This window comes from Cyanistes caeruleus, chromosome 2 (genome assembly GCF_971803275.1).
Source record: "Cyanistes caeruleus chromosome 2, bCyaCae1.hap1.1, whole genome shotgun sequence".
Taxonomy (NCBI): Eukaryota; Metazoa; Chordata; class Aves; order Passeriformes; family Paridae; genus Cyanistes; species Cyanistes caeruleus.
The window spans coordinates 120,692,403-120,710,524 of record NC_141702.1 but is presented as its reverse complement, the minus strand read 5'-3'; the positions used below and the strand labels follow the sequence as shown (position 1 = coordinate 120,710,524).

At 51.1% G+C, this 18,122-nt stretch overlaps 1 protein-coding gene across 1 annotated transcript in view; it reads right to left on the bottom strand.

Moving 5' to 3' along the window:
- Positions 1-18,122, bottom strand: part of RALGAPA2 (Ral GTPase activating protein catalytic subunit alpha 2) — an 85,614-nt gene that overhangs the window by 49,117 nt on the left and 18,375 nt on the right. The window contains exons 17-32 of the mRNA XM_086875220.1: positions 17,830-17,970; positions 16,843-16,980; positions 16,307-16,389; positions 15,309-15,393; positions 15,059-15,226; positions 13,378-13,571; positions 12,813-12,911; positions 12,221-12,376; positions 4,867-4,995; positions 3,532-3,660; positions 2,796-2,854; positions 2,389-2,497; positions 1,950-2,060; positions 1,548-1,616; positions 1,251-1,388; positions 612-798 (exon numbers count right to left, since the gene is read on the bottom strand). Of these exons, the coding sequence (XP_086731346.1) occupies positions 612-798; positions 1,251-1,388; positions 1,548-1,616; positions 1,950-2,060; positions 2,389-2,497; positions 2,796-2,854; positions 3,532-3,660; positions 4,867-4,995; positions 12,221-12,376; positions 12,813-12,911; positions 13,378-13,571; positions 15,059-15,226; positions 15,309-15,393; positions 16,307-16,389; positions 16,843-16,980; positions 17,830-17,970 (1,995 nt within the window). The remainder of the gene's footprint in view (positions 1-611; positions 799-1,250; positions 1,389-1,547; positions 1,617-1,949; positions 2,061-2,388; positions 2,498-2,795; positions 2,855-3,531; positions 3,661-4,866; positions 4,996-12,220; positions 12,377-12,812; positions 12,912-13,377; positions 13,572-15,058; positions 15,227-15,308; positions 15,394-16,306; positions 16,390-16,842; positions 16,981-17,829; positions 17,971-18,122) is intronic.

The window sequence follows — 18,122 nt, the reverse complement described above, 5'->3', positions numbered from 1 at the left end:
ATCAGCAGGAGCGGCAAGAGGCAATACAGAAGGAGCACGTGTGGATTTCTGCCTCGCTGCAGCAACTTGCCCCTTGTGACCTGCTGATCCTTCCTGTTCACAGAAATGTTTCCAACAGCTTTCCCAGAGATCCTACCTGCCCCATAGCTTTATTAGACTTCACCACATCCCCACAGCCAACAGCAGAAAAGCCAAGGCAGACCAGAGATGTGACAGCAAATAAATGCTGCTCTGTCCCTGGCAGGTGGGAAGGTCTCGGGTGAGGCAGGGAGAGACTTCCTGGATGCCCAGATGGTCCCCTCAGCACAGGCACATCCACCAGCTATTTCATCAAGTGTCTGTGCTCTTGAGCTTCTGCTGTGCCTCCACTTCTCCCACGGGAATGTTACTCCTCTTACAGCCAGAAACCCCCTAACTTCTGGGTTTTTTCATATTCAGTGTAAAACTATTTCTCTTTGCTTTACAGTGTTTCCTTTTACATCTTCTAAAGGTGAATTTGTTCTGCGGAGCAGCGCTGGGAAGGAACTCGAGCATCCTGTCACAGAGATGGAGCCTGGGACAGCTCCCCAGCGCTGCACACACAGGCTGGCCCAGCCCTGGGCACACCTCACCTTCGGCCACGGTGAGCAGGTTCCCCAGGTCGGTGGAGGAAGGGCACTGGGCTGGCTCCGAGGGGCTCCTGACGTTCCCCAGGGGCAGGAAGGGGTCGTAGTCAGAGGAGGAGAGGTCGGCCAGGCTCAGCACGTAGTGGCTTTGCTGGGTGTAGGTGCTGGAGCCGTTGACGCAGCAGTGCAGGACCTGCGGGGACACGGGGCGGTGAGCAACCCCGGACAGATCCCGTAATCCCAACACACCCAGCCAGCAGGGCCCGGCTCTGACACACCACACAGCCCACCCGGGCCCAAATTCAGTGCTCCAGATTAGCCATCTCCGTCTGCACCCATTCTGCACCTCAACAGCTCGCTTCACAGCTTCTTCTGTATCTTAACAGCCCACTGCAAATAATCCAAATATCCCTGCAAAGATTATTTCCCCAGCTCGTTGTTTTAAGCATTTTACCTTTGTCTTCACCATCCCCTGTCTGTCCTACATCTCTAATCTCACCTTCTTAACGTTCTGCATTTGTGACTTCTCACCTGGATGAGATGATCTTCCAGCGCTTGACAAAGCTGCTTCTGTGCCTTCAGGGTGTGTGAAAGGCATCTTTAAACAGCCAGGCAGAGTAAACCACCTTCCTTCCCCCTACTCACTCTGTAAATATAATCCAGCAGAGGAGCTCTGGATGCATGCTGATCCTCCACAGCACCTGCAGACACGGGCTCCAGCAGCATTTTCATGGGCAGTGCCATGCACCAGTCCAGCAGACAAAGCAGCAGAGAAACTATGAACTGAACGAGAACACGGCATTTAGGAACGCTCTGTTAAATCCACCCAGACCCTAGGGCATGAGCTGGAAAGCTTAAAGTTCAGCTCTGGTTGGGAGCAAGCTGATTTAAATCCCCCTCAGACAGGACGAGGAATGGAGAGGGCTCTTTTCAGTGACACACCTTCTTATCCGCTTCCAGGGAGGAGTGTTCGGCACCGGGCAGGAGAAACGCGATGGTGGCCACCAGGATCTGCAGCCAAACAAACCAAGAGTCAGAAGGGCACTCAGCCTCTTCCTCTGCAGAGACAGACCTTCACTGCACGGGCTGTGGAACAGGTCAGGTTCTCCCAGGAGCATCCAGCTGCTGTGACAATCAACATCCCAGGGAAAGAAGAGGTTTTCCTGGGCATTTCGCAAACAAGTCCCTACAAACCAGGGACCCACACTGCTCCGGGGAGTGCAGCAAGTACCCCCCTAACAATACAAAAAAGCAGGAGTTGGCAAAATCACAGCAGCCCAAGGAGGGGATTCAGACAACTTTGCACACGATTTCCATACAAACACTTTAAGGAATCTGGCGTACTTCAGTAATTTTCCGGCACAGGGTGGATTCGTACTCCTGGAGCTTCTGCCAGTACGACACCAGCAGCTGAAGGACATCACAGGCGACATGAGCTACCAGCTTGTTGGGAAACTGGAAGAAAAAAGGTGATTAAGAGCCAAATAAAGTGTCCAGCTACAATGCACTGCACTCAGCTTTTGCATCTTTGCAGACAACAAACAAGGTTAGGGCTGTGCAATCACACTGTCGGCCTCAGGAACCAGCAGGTTGGACACGACCTATGTGATCTCTTGGGTGAGTTTGCTGGGGAAGGGGTCTGCAGGCACAGGGGCTGTTTCTGCAAACACCCTGCACGCTTGCACAGCTGCAGCCTGTGCCTCAGATCATCAGGGGCTGTCTGCAAAGCAAAAATGCCTTTTTTGCCCCGGAGCTGGTTGGTCAGAGCCCGGCACAGCAATACCTTCAGTGTCACACCTATGACATTGATGGCTTTCTTCACGTGGGGGTGGCTGGTGCACTGCGTCAGCTCCTCGCAGATCCACACGCCCAGGCCACAGATGGCTATGCATCTTTGGGCAGAGGAAAACACAGAGGGTCAGGAGATTCACAGGAGTATTTAGGGGGGGGGAAAAAAAGGAAAAAAATGCACAAAGATGAGATCTCTCTTTCCCCTCCAACACGACAGGCCAGCACCTTCATGGTGCAGGGTAAGGCTCAACTTTCACAGGACCAAACCACAAGGCAGCAGCAGCAGATAAGCAGCAAGAAAGAGTTTTCCAACCCATAAATGGTTGGCCTTGATAGTGTTAGAGGTCTTTTCCAACCTATTCTATGATATTTTCCCATTTCTTTTACTCAGTATTTTACCTTGCAGCTTCACTTGGCTCCTCTGTAGCATTCTTCAATAAAATATTTATGAGGCAATACTAAAATAACAAAATAAATTAGAATAAGAATCTTTCTCATACATCTACTTTAAAGCTGTTTAATTTTGACATAGTTACAGGTGAAGTCACTAATTCTCCATCTGTTGCTAAAGCATCTTTACGTCACGCCAGTTGCATTTTGTCAAGGGAGAAACACCGATTACAACTCGAATAGACAGGCCCTTGTGGACAAATCAAATCAGCTTACAGCTCATGTACAGGCAGCGAGAGGAAACCAGTTCTTTTACAGTGGGCAGTTACAAACAACAAGTGCTGGTCACTCCACACCATACTCTATGTAGTGTTTAGGTTCTAACCAAAACACGTCAGGAAAAATTTAGCATACTGTTTAGTACAGAAAAGACAGAACTGTCTTAGCTGTAGAAGGAAGACACCTCCGGTGACTGTCCAAGGCCTGATGAAGAAGCAAGAACAGGAGCCAAGCGTGTGAAAGGGATTTCTGCATCCTCTCTGGTCCTGCCTGCTCAGGCCACATGAGGAACTCGGAGATTCCTCCCCAGCCACCCCGAATTTCGAGCAGGTCATCACTGCAGTGCCTCAAGTTTATCAAAAGCAGCAGAGGCTTGTGTCAGGGCAACCACTTGGGCAGGAATGAAGTCACTGCACAGTGAAACCAGGTTAGGTTACCTAAGGATTTACAATAAATGTGGATTTACCTTCATATCTGCACTCCCTGTGATGCTCTCACTGCCTTCTGAGACGGGTCCCACCCAGGGGATTCCTTGGTAGGTGTTTGGAAAGCACACAAGAGCACCAAGGATGGTGTGAGCTTCACAGCGGGGAGCCTGGCCAAGGGCAAGCAGGCAGGAATAGTCACTAAAAAAATTCACTAAAATAGACACTGAAAACCCTTCACACTGGAGATGTCCCCAGCTCCAGGGAGCACTGCTGTACTCAGCCTGCTGGAATCACATCCCAGCACCCCCAGGAGCACATCCCAGCACCCAGCTGCACAGGAACACATCCCAGCAGTTTTTCCTCTGCAGCTGCAGCACGAGCTGGGTGCCAGCAGTACCTGACACACACCTTCCTGCCCGTGCTTTCTCTGCTGTGCTGCTCTGTTCCCCTGGTGAGGCTGAGCTGCCCCTCCACTGGCACCTGGCCCCACTCCTGAGCTCACCTACATCTGTAATACTTCCCCTCATTCCCCAAGCTGACAATCAGGCACTTGATGCCATCAGAAAGCACAGAACCCCCTGAAGAAGAGCTGAGTGAGGGGGTGAAGCAGCAAGCCAGCAGTGCTATGAGGTGGTCCTGTGGCACAGAACCCACTCGTGCTGGCTGCACAGGTGATGCCAATGTGCAGAGAGATCCTGCTCCAACAAAAGCACCAGGGCACGAGCTACGAACACCAACTGCTGTGCAATGTTTGTTTCATGCATGCAGGAGAAATGGAAGGGGGTGTTTTGGTTTGTTTTCTTTCCATGGAAAACCGAGCATCCATTTCTTATTAGCATTTAAGCTTTGGCTCAGCGGTGAGGCTGACCAAGCTCTTTGAGAGCTGAGGGAAGAGGCGTGGCTGGCTCACCATTCCAGCTCTGCTGGAACAGGAGAGGGCTGTGGCCCGGCACAGGGCCACCTGCTCAGCCACACAAACCTCAAGAGCAGCAGCAGAAGCGCTGAGCCAGAACAGACAGAAAGGTCTCCCCTGAGCTGATGTTTCATGTGCAGCTGAGCTCCCCTGCTTCTCCCAGGACTGCCAGACCTTTACCTTTATTTTTGGCAACCCTTCACCGATTTGCTGTTTTACTCATCCTTTGATAATTTGATCGTTTTGAGCCCCATTTCTGTTAGTGCTGACATTTAGCCGGGGACGCTGCGTCACCCAGAGGGTTCCCCGCTCTCGCTGTCTGCTGGCCGCAGCCTGGACACGCTTTCCTCTGGGATCAAACACCCCTGCAGCACCTGGTTCCCTCATCCCAGGGTTTCCCGGCCCCAGACACCCCCGGTGTCACCCCGAGGGCCCGGGCAGCGGGCTGTGCCGCGCTCACCTCCGGCGTGTCCGCGCTCAGCACGCGCGCCGCCGCGCTGAGGAAGTCCCCGATCAGCATCGTGAAGCCCGGCAGCCCCAGGAAGAAGAACCACGGTGGGCAGTGCTTGATGACAGTGTTCAGGATGTCCTGCAAGAGAAGGCATCTGTCAGCAAAGCCAGGAAGCCCAAAAGCAAAAGGGAGAGTTGGAGAAGATTTAACTGTGAGGTTCCCTAGTCCCACACCGATCGAGGTGCACACTCCCAGAGCTCTGTGTGCCAGCTGACCTCCACAAAATCACCGCCTCCCACTTCAGGGGTGTGGAGCAGCCAAAGTGCATTTGGTGTTTTGGTAACATTTGTACCCCTAAATTCCTGTTCAAAGCCCACACCACCATTCCTGTCTCTTCTTGCCTAAGCACAGCCATTCTGCTAAACAAGACCTTGGACTCAACCATGCAAACACACAATGGATCTAAGATGAAGCACTGCAGCAGTCCAGAGGAGCCAGTTCCTCCCATCTCTCAGAATTCCATGCCACAAGAACACGAGCTGCCCCCCAGGCCTGCTCCCTGAAGGAACAGACCAGCAGCCCCAGCTTGGCTTGCCATCACCCTGTGGTACAGAGCACATCAAGAATTCCATCTTTAATCCTTCCACATTTCAAGTCTTCACAGTCTCTCCAAACCATAGCAAAGTTCCTGTATTTAAGAGTTCTTCCCTGCAAGCTTTCAGCAGGTTTAAAATTAGGCACAAAATCTATATCATCCTCGCCTGTGACACTGTATTTGCTGAAGACTTACATCAAGCTAGTTCTGTACTGAGTAGGCAATTATTTTCCATTCAGTAAAATTTTGAAAAGTTGCAAAGGAAAACCCTTTTCCATGTCCACCCTTACTGGTTTCATGATGTGTCAAAGACCCCCAGAACGTGTCCATGTGCTCAGTCTCTCCAGCAGAAGCTAAAGCTGATGAATCCAGTTTTCTCTCCACAAAGAGATGCTTTAACACCAGCACTATTTTCTCTCACTTGGTGTTGCGCTGAGTGCCTGCCACACCAGCATCCCGTGCAATAACTGCTGCACATTCAAATAAACAGTATTCCTTTTTAACATGGTAGCAGAGAACGCTTTCACTTTCCTGAATAAGCTAAAATGCCACTCAAGTTAATGTTTAAACTTGTTTTAATCACTTCCTTTCATACATTTTGAGTCAATATGGGTCAGTGCAAACACTGAGAAGCAGAGCAGATGGATGCAGCCGCTCATAAAGCGGGCGGTACGCTCCGGCTCGGCGCAGAACAAAGGAGCCACCTCGTTATAAGGAGGGGCTGATTAAGGCACAGCACACCTGTACAGAGGGCTGGGCTGGCCCTGAGCAGGGCAGCAGATGGGAGCAGGCTGCTGCTGACACGTGCCACCGCCAAGGAGCCCGGGCTCACCTGGCCGGGGAGGCGGCGGCAGCGCAGGGAGCTGCTGCACCAAGCCCTGTGCTCACCCAGGGCCCCCAGCTGTCACACAGCAGGGCCCCAGCCCCTCTCCTGTGCTCAGCACTCCCATGGCAGGGCAAGGAAGAGCCACACCACAGCTCCTGCCATGCTGGAGCACCGTGATGGCACCCACGGCCCCAAAGGCTGCAGGGACCGACTCGCCAGTTCCGAGATGCAGTGCTACTGAAAATAAACCATTTTCCATAGAGAGAAACCTGCCAGAAATTCCCTTTGGAAAGCTCTTGAAGCAGTCCTTGGCTTCCCTTTGAACTCCCAGTGTGGGCTGCTGGCTGCAGTGACACCCACCAGGAGCCATCTCCTGACACAACCTGCTCGGCTGGGCTCACCCTGGGCACCGAGCAGTGAGCATCTCACCTGGGCACCGAACATCTCACCCTGGGCACTGAGCAGTGAACATCTCACCTGGGCACTCAACATCTCACCTGGGCACTGAGCATCTCACCCTGGGCACTGAGCAGTGAACATCTCACCCTGGGCACTGAGCATCTCACCCCGGGCACTCTGGGTCCCAGCTGGGGCTGGCAGGCTGTCCCCTGCCCCATGGCACCGCTGCTGGGCTGGGCAGGGCCAGCAGCAGCCCAGGCCAGAGCTCACAGGTAGCCTGCCAGCTCCATCCCTGTGCCACGAAGCGCTGGTGGCACCTGGGGACGCGGGGCAGTGGCCCGGGGGCTGGCAGAGCTGATCAGCAGCGAGAGGCTCGTGGGAGCACGGGGAGCCAGGACAGCTGTGCTATCAGCAACAGGGCAAAATCAGGTAACTCAAACACAGCCCCGCTTCCTGCCCTCCCTGCAAACAGGGAGCAAACTGGGCAGCAGCTCCCAGCCCGGCCAATGAATCACATCAATTGAATGCTGTGTACACAGCAACTGGAAAACACGAGCCACAAGAAAAACATATGGTGATGGCCGTGGAAATTGGTTTACTCATCCCGCACACTGTTGTTGCTTTACTTCTTTCATAATTGACCTTTAGAACGATAAATGTGTAAAATAATTTTGGTTTATTATGGCTCCAAACCTTTCAGCAATTACACAAAATGAAAATTTAAAAGGAAGTATTCATTCTGGAAGCATTTCCATTGTTTACATAATTGCACAGCTATAATTTAGCGTTCATGTTGTTAAAGAAAAGTGAAAACGGGGACCATTATGGACTATTTCAATTCAGAATGATGCTCTGTGGTGTTAAAGCTGGGGAAGAGGAGGGGGCACTCGCATGCATGTCCCTCGCAAATGCATTAACCCTATAAAGGGCATCATATTTCAGCATAGCTTAATCCAGCCATTCAAATTATAAGGTCGTAAACATCCACTGAGTAAGCGAAATAAATTTATGCAAGTTCACTGAAAGGTCAATTGCAAAAATATTCTTTACCTAATTTTTGTTCAGGCTTTTGCAGATTACAGGTGTAACCAAATAGCCTGCCAGCTGCCTTCCTCACGTTTCCAACTGTCCCTCGGCAGGAACAACACGGATTTTTCACTCAAAGTTCACTCTGTTCCTCACCGGCAGCTGAGATCTGCGGCACGGGGAAGATCATTTATTTACAGAAGATTTAAGACTTTCCTTTTCCACTTTAAAGGAACAAATGCTTCCAGTTACTTGTGCCAAGTTTTCCTACCTACTGTGACGTTTTAGGCAAGAGTTAATTTGTCAAAAATAAAGTTCCAACACAAATTTATCAAGTATTTTGGCAGGGTTAATTTATCAAAAAGCTCCATTCCAAGGTGCCAGGTAAAAGCTAACCCCAAAACAGGTACATTTTATAGCCCAAGTCCCTGCAGGCTGGAATACAACAGAGGGATTTTTTTAGATTTCTCCCATTTTGGAGCACGTCTGACACTCTCCCAAGTGGGGAGAGCACTGGGATAAAGGACTGGAATAAGCATTTACTCTTTAGGTTTGTGGCTGCACAGGGCACTCCCCGAGCAGGCAGTGGGCACAGGGCCGAGGCTGTGGGTGCACAGCCCTGCACTCACTTCAGACAGAGCACTGACCACAGCCAGCAGCGGGGAGCGAGGATGCAGCTCAGGAAGGGCAAACAAACAGGACAAAACCAGCAAAAGCTCTGCTGGAGGCACAGCTCCTGCAGCTGCCAGGACCTGGCTCCCCCTCGCTGCCAGAATCTCCCAGCTCTGTGCTCTTCCCTCTCTGGGCCAGCACAGGGGGATGTCAGGGTTCCTGTGAGACCCTGGCATTTGGACTTTTGTTTGTCCCTACTGGAAACAAACGTGCTGTCTGTTAACACTTCTTCACAGCACATAATGGGAGCACACAGGCAAATTCTCTACAGAAAGTGAGATAAGGGGTGGATTAAGAGAGGGAGCCACTGGAAAGAAGTCTCCAGAAGCTAAAACAGGGGAATCCAAGCCTTAATAGACTACATTAAGGTTATTCCCTTTTAAATGGCAGCCTGGGAAAGAATCTAAACAGCACGATGGTTCCTGTGCAACCAAGGGCCCTCGAGTGCAACACCATCAGGCAGAAATCCAGGCAAGAAGCACCCATTCCACGGGACAAAAGCAAAACTGCTCATTTATTGTGCCTTTGCACAGCTGCTGAGTGAGCACTGCACCCAAAGATCCACAGATGCTGGGGTTCTCTTAATGTCAGAGCAGTGTTAACACAAACAGGTAATTCATGACTCCTCTGGCAGCAGCTCTGCTGAAAAATGCTTCCTACTGCAAATTAGCCATTTCCCACACAGACAGGGAGCTCCAGGGGGTGTTTCTACAGAGCTCAGAGCTGCTGCAGCCTCCTTGCCATCATCACCTCCAGGGCCTTTGGAACAAATAAAGAGGTTTATGGACAATGGGCACCTCCACAGACAGAGCTGCTGATCCATCCCAGCACTGCTCCAAGGAACTGAGCTACAGCAAAGCTGCTGAGTGCCCTGGCTGCAGGCAGGCTGTGCCCCAGGGCAGGCCTGCTGCTTGTGCTGACATTTAATCACCCAGGACATCTGCCAGCTCAGCTGGACTGCCAGGACTTCCCTCTTATTCCATATTTAAAGTTTGTTCTGCTCCTCATATCACTGAACTGACAAAGGCACCAGCAGAGTCTCCTTCCTTGGCTGTCTACTGTCCTTTCCACAGAGAACCTCTGGAGACTCCACCTCTGACTGTGTGCCCTAAAAACTCCAGGATCCCACTCCAGAGGTCCTCTGGCAAGTTTGTATGATCATACTTCAATCAAATCTGTTAAACTCACTCCAAAGTCAGGAATACAGGTGACTCCCTTGCTCCCTTTGCAGGTAGCCTGAGTGCCAGGTGTCACCAGGCACAGCACCTGATGCTCACCTGGTGACAGGGTGAGACTGGCTAAAAAAAACAACACCCAGCAGGGGAGAGTTGAAACCCAAAAAAGGATTAAAAACCTGCCTCTCTTTACAATGTCCCACGAGGGGAGCACCTCACCTGCACTGCCTCCTCCCCTCAGACTATGAGCAGAAACTCAGACAGAAATAAGAAACGGTGGCACAAAAGTCCACAGAATTAATTCTCAGGAGACAACCACCAGCAGCCTCAAAGGATCATTTAAGTGCCAGAACCACCTGAGCTAAAGAATCCCAATTATGCCAACAGCTGATTTTCTGAGAAGCATTTGTAGCTTTTTGGGATTGTGTTTTGGTACTTTTGCTATCCAGCAAAAAGGAGGATGTGGAGCAAGGAGATGCTTATCAACTTTTTCAGGTGAATGAAGCAAAAAGCACTGTTACAGTAAGCAGCAATAATAACAACAATACATTTCTTTCCCTGGTTATTTGTAAAACCTGTGCATTGCAGTGTGATTCTGGGTTGATTTAAGGAGCTGCACTTATCACCCAAACCAAAAGACACGCCTGGCTGCAGCTGCTGGACAGGAGTGCTCTGACCAGCAGCAGCTTCACCTGGCAGCAGAAGGCAGCTATGCCCAGCCAGACTGCAGCAGGCTATCCCACAGCATCCCTACAAACCAGCCCAGGGACATTTCCTGATTTCCCAGCCCCTGAGCACAGGTGCAGCACCTTCCCTGAGCCCCAGCCCGGTAGGGAACGTCCCAGCTCCTTCCCTTCTCGCTGGAGAACGGGGAGGGGAAGCTGGGAGCCCCAGTGAACACTGCTCATAAAGGGCCAGGGAGAGAGGGCAGGGCTGCCCAGCAGGGCCAGGGCTGCAGCAGTGCAGTGCCAGGGCTGCAGCAGTGCAGGAGGAAGGCTCCCACACACCTCCCTCAGCCCCTGACCCCTCCTGTGCTCCCTTCTCCCACCTGGAGAGGTGATGCAACCCTTGCAGAGAGTTGTTGACTTCTCCAGGGATGGCTGCTGTCAGACACTTGCACGAGGACAAATTAGCTGCAGCTCATTACCCCGCTGTCTCCTCTGCTGAGCTAATTGCTCCATCCCGGGCTGAGCCGCGGGAGCCTCCCATAAAATCCAGCCTCACACCCCCGAGACCGGGCTGCAAGGCTGGGAATGACACTGCACTCTTGGCTAGCACATTCAAAACCTGATTGCTTTGTTTTTCTAGCAGCCCTGAAAGCTACACAGCACAGCAGCAATTTCCTATTCTCACATCCTTAAGTGAGCGAGGAGTGAAAAGATAAATACGGTTAAAATAAAAACACCTGTCACGCAAACCAAAATACTGAAAACCATTCAGGTCAAAGAGGTTCCCCACTGTAATACTTTTACTAATAGTGCAGCCACCTAAAAAGCTCTTCTGAAGTAGCCAAGGTGATTTCCTGGAGCTGGGCTGTCTTTCTGTGGCTTTCCCACATAAATGCTACAAGTTGCAACTAGTGATCCACACAGGAGGAAAATTCCTCCATGAGACAGCTCCCACCCTGCCTTCTGTGAACATTCCTTACAAGGGAGACGTTTATGCCTGTGCCTAGCAGACAAATTGTGCCAAAATTTGCCATTCTGTGCTAAAAAGGCCACCCCCAAGTTCATTTTATTTCTGAAATCCTAGAAAGCGTGCTAGGATCCCTGTTCCAGTATCCTGTCACAAAAAGGCTGGCACTCTGAGCTGCCAGGGAGCACCCTGGGGCCCATGGCCCTGGAAATACAGGAGCAGGAATAAGGACCCTGCTTCCCATCAACACCTGGCTCCAAGGCACCGCCAGTTAACACCTCTCCCTGTTCCACAGCTCAGGCAAGGACACACACACACACACACAGCAGCCAACCTGCGGTCAAGTGTGCCACCAAGAGGCAAACACAGCCACCAGAGTGGAGAGCAAGAACAAAGAGCAGCAGCAGAGTCTGCAAAACATCCAGGGAGACACGGAGGGATTGCAGTGTGGGGCTGCAAACATCCAGGGAGACAGAGGGATTGCAGTGTGGGGCTGCAAAACATGCAGGGAACCTTAGAGGGATGTGCAGCTGCAGCAGGATTCCTGGGATCTCCCAGGAGGAAACCCCTGCCTCTATTCCTACCTGTTCAAAAGGAGTGTTTTCCAAATGCTCTAACTTTCCAGGAGGGAGACCGAGGGGCAGGAACTTGGTAACAATTCCTTCTTTCCCTCTTCCATCTCAGAAACAATCCAACCTGGCTCATTTCCTAAAGGCACCATCAGTAACTCCCAGAATTTCCTTGCTGCCACCCCCAGCAGAGCTGCAGCCCTTGCTCTGGCTCCTACAGCTATAAAAACCTGGGAGTGCTCACAGATGAGTCCTGAATTTGTGCAAAGATCATTTCTGCACGTTCCCACGAGCACCAGGCCGTTTCTGTGGGACAACCATCACCTCAGAGCCCGGTGAAGCCTTTCCCTCGCCTGGCACCGAGGCCAGGGGGGCGCAGGGCAGCCGCAGTGCCCGCAGCTGTGCTGGGTCCTGGCAGCAGCAGCAGCAGCTGCAGCAGCTGCAGCAGCTGGAGCCCAGCCCGTACCTGGTCCTCGCTGGTCAGCCCCAGGCGCAGCACCAAGTAGAAATGCACCAGGAAGTCGGAGTTGGGCAGCAGGTCCTGGCGCCGGCTCATCATGGCACAGAGCAGCCTGAAGGCCTGCAGCTTCCCCTCCTTGTACTCGCTGGGCAGCGTGGCAGCCTGCAACAACAGCACAGCTGCAGCTCCCCTGCAGCATCCCTGCATCCCCTGCAGCTCCCCTGCAGCATCCCTGCATCCCCTGCAGCATCCCTGCAGCATCCCTGCATCCCCACCTCGCATCCCAGCCAGCGGGCATGGCTGTCGTGGCCAGCAGTGGCACAAACAGCAATGCACACAGAGGCAGCTCCGTGCACAGCCCTGCAGCAGCTCCATGCACAGCCCTGCAGCAGCCCCATGCACAGCCCTGCAGCAGCCCCATGCACAGCCCTGCAGCAGCCCCATGCACAGCCCTGCAGCAGCCCCATGCACAGCCCTGCAGCAGCCCCATGCACAGCCCTGCAGCAGCCCCATGCACAGCCCTGCAGCAGCCCCATGCACAGCCCTGCAGCAGCCCCATGCACAGCCCTGCAGCTCCTGTGAGAGCCCCAGGACTGACCTTGAACAGCCAGGATGCAAATATCCTGAGGGGAGGGATGAGCACGGGAGGAGAGGGAGTTGACTGATTGTCCACGCTGATAGCGAGGTTGTCCCGGATCTGAGGGGGTTAAAGAAGAGCGTTAAGAAAACAGGATTTTGGTTTTATTTTTGGTTATGTTTTAATTTTACTTTATTTACATTCGGGCACTGCACCCGGGGCTACACTGAGTCCACACTGCAGCCAAAGCCACCAGGAGAGCTGGTTCTCTGCTGCTGCTCCCCATCCAGAGCAAACATTACCTGCTGGAGTCACACTGTGGCCCTTACACAAACACCTACGTCTGCACTACCTCGTTCTTTGCTACTGTTCCCTCACCCCACTTCAATTCTCTCGTCATTGCACAGGATTCTCTGTTGGAGCTAGCTGCTGGAAACCAAACTAGACAAAGCTTCCTTTATGACACAGCCCTCCCACACCTTGCTTATGCTCCAGGTGCTAACACGGATCCCATTTAATGACCATTTCCACAACCAAAGAAATGCTAATGACAACATCGTTATCATTAGCTGGAAGCACCTCATACCTTGGCAAGTTTATACCACAGCTCGTAAAGGTAGCCAAAAACTTTTGCATGGATTTTGGGTGACTTTATGTTGTTCACATCTCCAAGAATTCCCAGGATCCTCCTCCAGAGCACGGCAGCAGAATCGGGATGCCAACCAACGAGGCTTCCTCCAGCAATTATACTGCAGTCGTCAGCCAGGAACTCACTGCTGTCTGCAAATTCCAATTCAGGTCCATTTCCACAAGTTAGAAATGCAGCCTAAGCATGAATCTGTTCGACAGAATCTGGTCATTACTCCTCCCAACCATCTTCCACCCCACAAGAATTCTCCCCCCCAAATCTCTTTCATTGCTGGAGCTGCCTCTGAGTCAAAGAAAACCAGGGAAGCAAACACAGGCAGAGGTGACAGAGCCTCAGGGCACAGCACACCCAGGGCTTCTCAGCAGGGAGGCAAAATGCACCTAAAAGCGACCTTCAGGTGCCTGAGGGATCTATTCCATCAATAACTGGCTCTTACAGGTAACATTTCTATGTTTATAAAAGCCCTTTCTTTCTTTTTTTCATCTCTCACAGTGTAGTGAGACCTGGCAATGCAAGTGGACAAAGGAATAAAAACCCAGAGCTGAAGAGCCTTGGGAAATGTGCTCAGGCACCAGCACTCAGCCAGAGCAGCTCCTGGGAGAGCAGAGAGCACAGAGAGCAGGGCTGGGAGAAGGGGAATGCAGTTTCTATTGAACAGTCCAGAGGCACTCTGGAGTGCAGATTCCAATGACAAGAGCTGGCAGCTGCTCTCCTGTCCCAGGCAGCAGCACAGCCTGGCCCCAGGTGTGCCTGCAGGAAACCCTGCACAGGCAGGAGGAAACAATGTCCTCCTGTCCTCTCAGCTTAGCAAGGAAGGTTAGTGAAACAAAAGGCATTCCAGATGCTTTTATGTCTGAATGTATTTACAAAACAGCTCTGGGAGGTGTTTTTTCCCCGTTTGAGGTGCTAAAGCAGATGTTATTCATTGAGCACGTTGGAATGACCTTCTACAGACCAGGGCAGTGGCAGCTCTGCAGCTCAGAGGTGCTGCCAGGGCTGTTCTGCCTCACCCCACGGCAGCACAGCGAGCTGTGACTGCCTGACAGGGCCAGGACACCCCTGCCAGCCCACCAGGTGTGCCTTTCTCCTGCACCACAGCCACAAACACTCCATTTATCAAACCTGGCATCCTCACCACGGCCAGCAGCACCTTCTCCAAGCAGCAGCCCCCTGCCTGGGCTGGCTGTGCTGCTTCATTAAAGCAGACATTTCAAAGGAAAAGCTGACATGAAAAAGTACCCTTGGAATTGTGTATCCATTAGGAAAGCGGGCGGTGAGATATTCCTGCAGTACTGCCTTCAGTTCCTGACCCAATGTTCAGACCATGGAACAGAACCTGGTCACTTCAGACATCAGTCAGTGTGCTGCACCTCAGCACGGGGGGCACTGGGAGGAGCCCTGCTATTTTCAGGTGGCTCTCTGGACCATCATTTACCAGCAGATCACCTGATGGTCCGGGTCCCTTCTGCCCCAGGCCTGCAGAACCGTTTGGGGGGACACGTTTGGGGTGTCCCACAAGCCGAGTGGGGAACGGAGCTCCTCTCTGGGGATGGGTGCTGTGGTACCTGTGAGCTTGGAGGGTAGCTGGTGGGTACCTGTAAGGTTGTTTGGAGGGTACCTGTGAGGTTGGCAGGCTCCTGTGAGGGGCTGAGCTGGAGCCAGCGTGGTGCTGCAGGATCCACACCTGTCCCAGCCTCGGGCTCGTCCTCGGCCGCCTGCCAGGCCACCAGAGCCGCGTCCACGTCGGTGGCACAGCCCAGGGACGTGTCACTGCTGAGGCTCTCACCTGCAAGCAGCACAGCCCGCTCACAGCACGCCCCAGAGCGGCCCCGCAGCGCTGGGCTCCACGCAAACACAGCAGCACTCACTTTTCTCCCTGGCTCTGTAACAGCCCTGCGAGTCTGCCCTCGCATCACCCAGCTCGGCCGTGCTGCTGCTCCTCCTCATCAGAGCCTGCAGGGAGAAATTCACCTCTGCTCCTCCTGCCTTCAGCTCCACAGCACAGCCCAGCACAGCACAGCCCATCCCAGCACAGCCCAGCACAGCCCAGCTCATCCCAGCACAGCCCAGCCCATCCCACACCCACCCTCATCAGAGACCGACCACAGCCCAGCCACCACATCCTCATCAATATTCACACTACCCAAGGGCTTGTCAGTGTCCCCAGGAACACATCAGGTGTCCCATTTCACCCTTTACCCTCCCCTTCCTCCGTTTGCACACCAACAACCCCGGTTTTCACACCAACAACCAGGATTTTTTACCTCTGTTTTTCAAACACACCTGAAATAATTCAAGGTATTAAAAAAAAAAAAATAAAATAATCTTTCAGCCTTCATGTTTCACAGAGATGATCAGGCTGAGTCATTTATTGTCTCAACTCTGTGCTGAAAAGTTGCCATTAAAAATGCATGAAGTTTGCCTGTGCTAACGTCAGCTCACACTAACATCTGCCATGCACGGCTGCTGACAGGAACTGTGCTGAAGAGAAGCATTTTCATCAGTGCTTTAAACCATCAAACATTTATTCCAGTGTACTGCAGCTCTGTAATAGCCATGAATTATTCATCTTTTAAAAGTTACAAACTTCTTGTTGATGTTTAATATTTTAAGGAAGGACCAAAGCCTGGTGTAAGACCAGAACAGACACACCTGCAGAAGCAGCTGGTGAGATCAGGAGGCACAGACTGATCACACCCAGCAGGACAACACCCTGCCACAGCTCGCTTCCAGACTGCACAGCAGAAATGGGATTAATCACTGCCCACACTTTCACCTCCTACAGCTCCTGAATGCTCAAAGCTGCCTGATTAGAAAGAAAACACCGCTAGGATCCCATCAGAAATTACTTTTGGCTTTGCCTTACTTGCTCAGCTTCCTGCTCCTTTGCACATCCCCTGTTTTCCTGAAGTGATCTGGAGTCTGAAGCTGAATTTCCAGCAGTTTTGCCTGGAAGTTTCAGAAAGGAAACAAGAACTGTAAACATCTGTGGGACCAAAGCACACAGCAAGCCTCATGTAAACTTCAGCTATTTATATTTATATATATTTATATTTATATTTATATTTATATTTATATTTATATTTATATAAAGGTATTATATAGAAATAAATATTTCCATTTATATTTATAGTTCTTATTTATATTTATATTCATATCACACGTTCCAGGATTCATTTCTGGCCTCCCTGTTGTACAAAAGGTCACATCCTGCATTCGTGGGGTCTAACTTCTTAAAAAAAAAAAAGTTCTTTCAAGAACTTACCAACTATGAGGGACTAAGAAAATGAGATAAACGTTTTAGAGGAGAGCTGGAAATCAAAGAGCAGCATTTGTGAGGCTGAACAAGCCTCAACACTTTTCCTTCAAAAACACAGTATTGCTGTATTTTATTAAAATTACCTTGAAAGAAATCAGATGGAATCTGATCTGCAATATCTGAAGTGCTGCTGCTTCGAGTTAGCTGCTGCTCTTGGTCTGCAAACGGGCCTGCAGCTTCTGCTCCTTCTGAATTTTCCAGCTGTTGAGATTCTTCAACTTCTGTCGATTTAATTACAGCACAAAACATTTGCTGCAGGAGCTCGTGTGTGCACCTGTGAACTCCTTGCCTAAGAAAGCTCTATGAAAAAAGTGACCCTTGCAAGCATTTAAAATTCCCAGGGTAAAATTCACAAGTTACAATTTAAATTCTATAAAATATCCTTAGAAAAACCGTAAAGCAATGGGAACTCTTGAGATTGTGGAGCAGCACAGCGCTTTATAGAAATGCATTTCTCTTAGCATTTGGGAAAAATAAACCTCCAAAAAAGCCAGTAGCACTCCAGCATTTCCATCCAGCAGTGTGCAAGTTTTACTATTGCTTTACTGATTGATAAGCACTGTAGGTGTTTCAGGAAGTTATCTCAGGAGCGTGTGCACAAAAACCAGCATTTCTGGCCTTCACCGACTTTCAATGTCTTAGAAAAAGCAATGAAGTAGAACATTCGATGCACTTCACTAACTGGAACAATTTCAGCTCTCCCCCCGGGATAACTGGAGATGGAAACACTCCAAAGAGGTTTCAGTGAGCAGGAATCCCCACGGGGCCAGAGAGCAACACGTCCAGAGCTCTCCTTTCTCTTGCTACTGCAGGGAACGACTCTGGGCAGGACTCAGGAACCACAAATCCCTCCCAGGAAGTGAAAGGTGGGGATTTTCACTTTAGCTACAAGGCAATGTAGATCTAACTGCAACTTCTGGCAATCTTTAATACCAAAGTGAATGAAAACTGTTTGCTCACTGAGCTGCAAACACCCTGAGACAAACCCACCGGACAGAAAGGGAACAGACAGAGAGCAGTTTAAAAATATACAGGACATTGATACCAAAGATGACTTTAAAGTACAGTACCTGACAGTCTGTGAGAGCAAGAAGTGTAAGAGATACCAGGGAAGAGAGAGCTCACAGTGTGAAGCAGAAGAGGAACACTTTTAGTGGCTGGCAAAGCCTCATAGAGATGGACACAGTTGCTGATAGACTGGCTTCGCTTAGCTTCCAGGAAAAAATAGAGCAATAATTACATCAGGAGCACAGTGAAACATTGCAGTTCTGAGTGTCACAACACAGCACAGCCCCGTGTTCTGGGACGAAGCTCTACAGCAGCAAGGCCAGGGGTTCAGCCCCTGAGATGTAAGTTAATATTG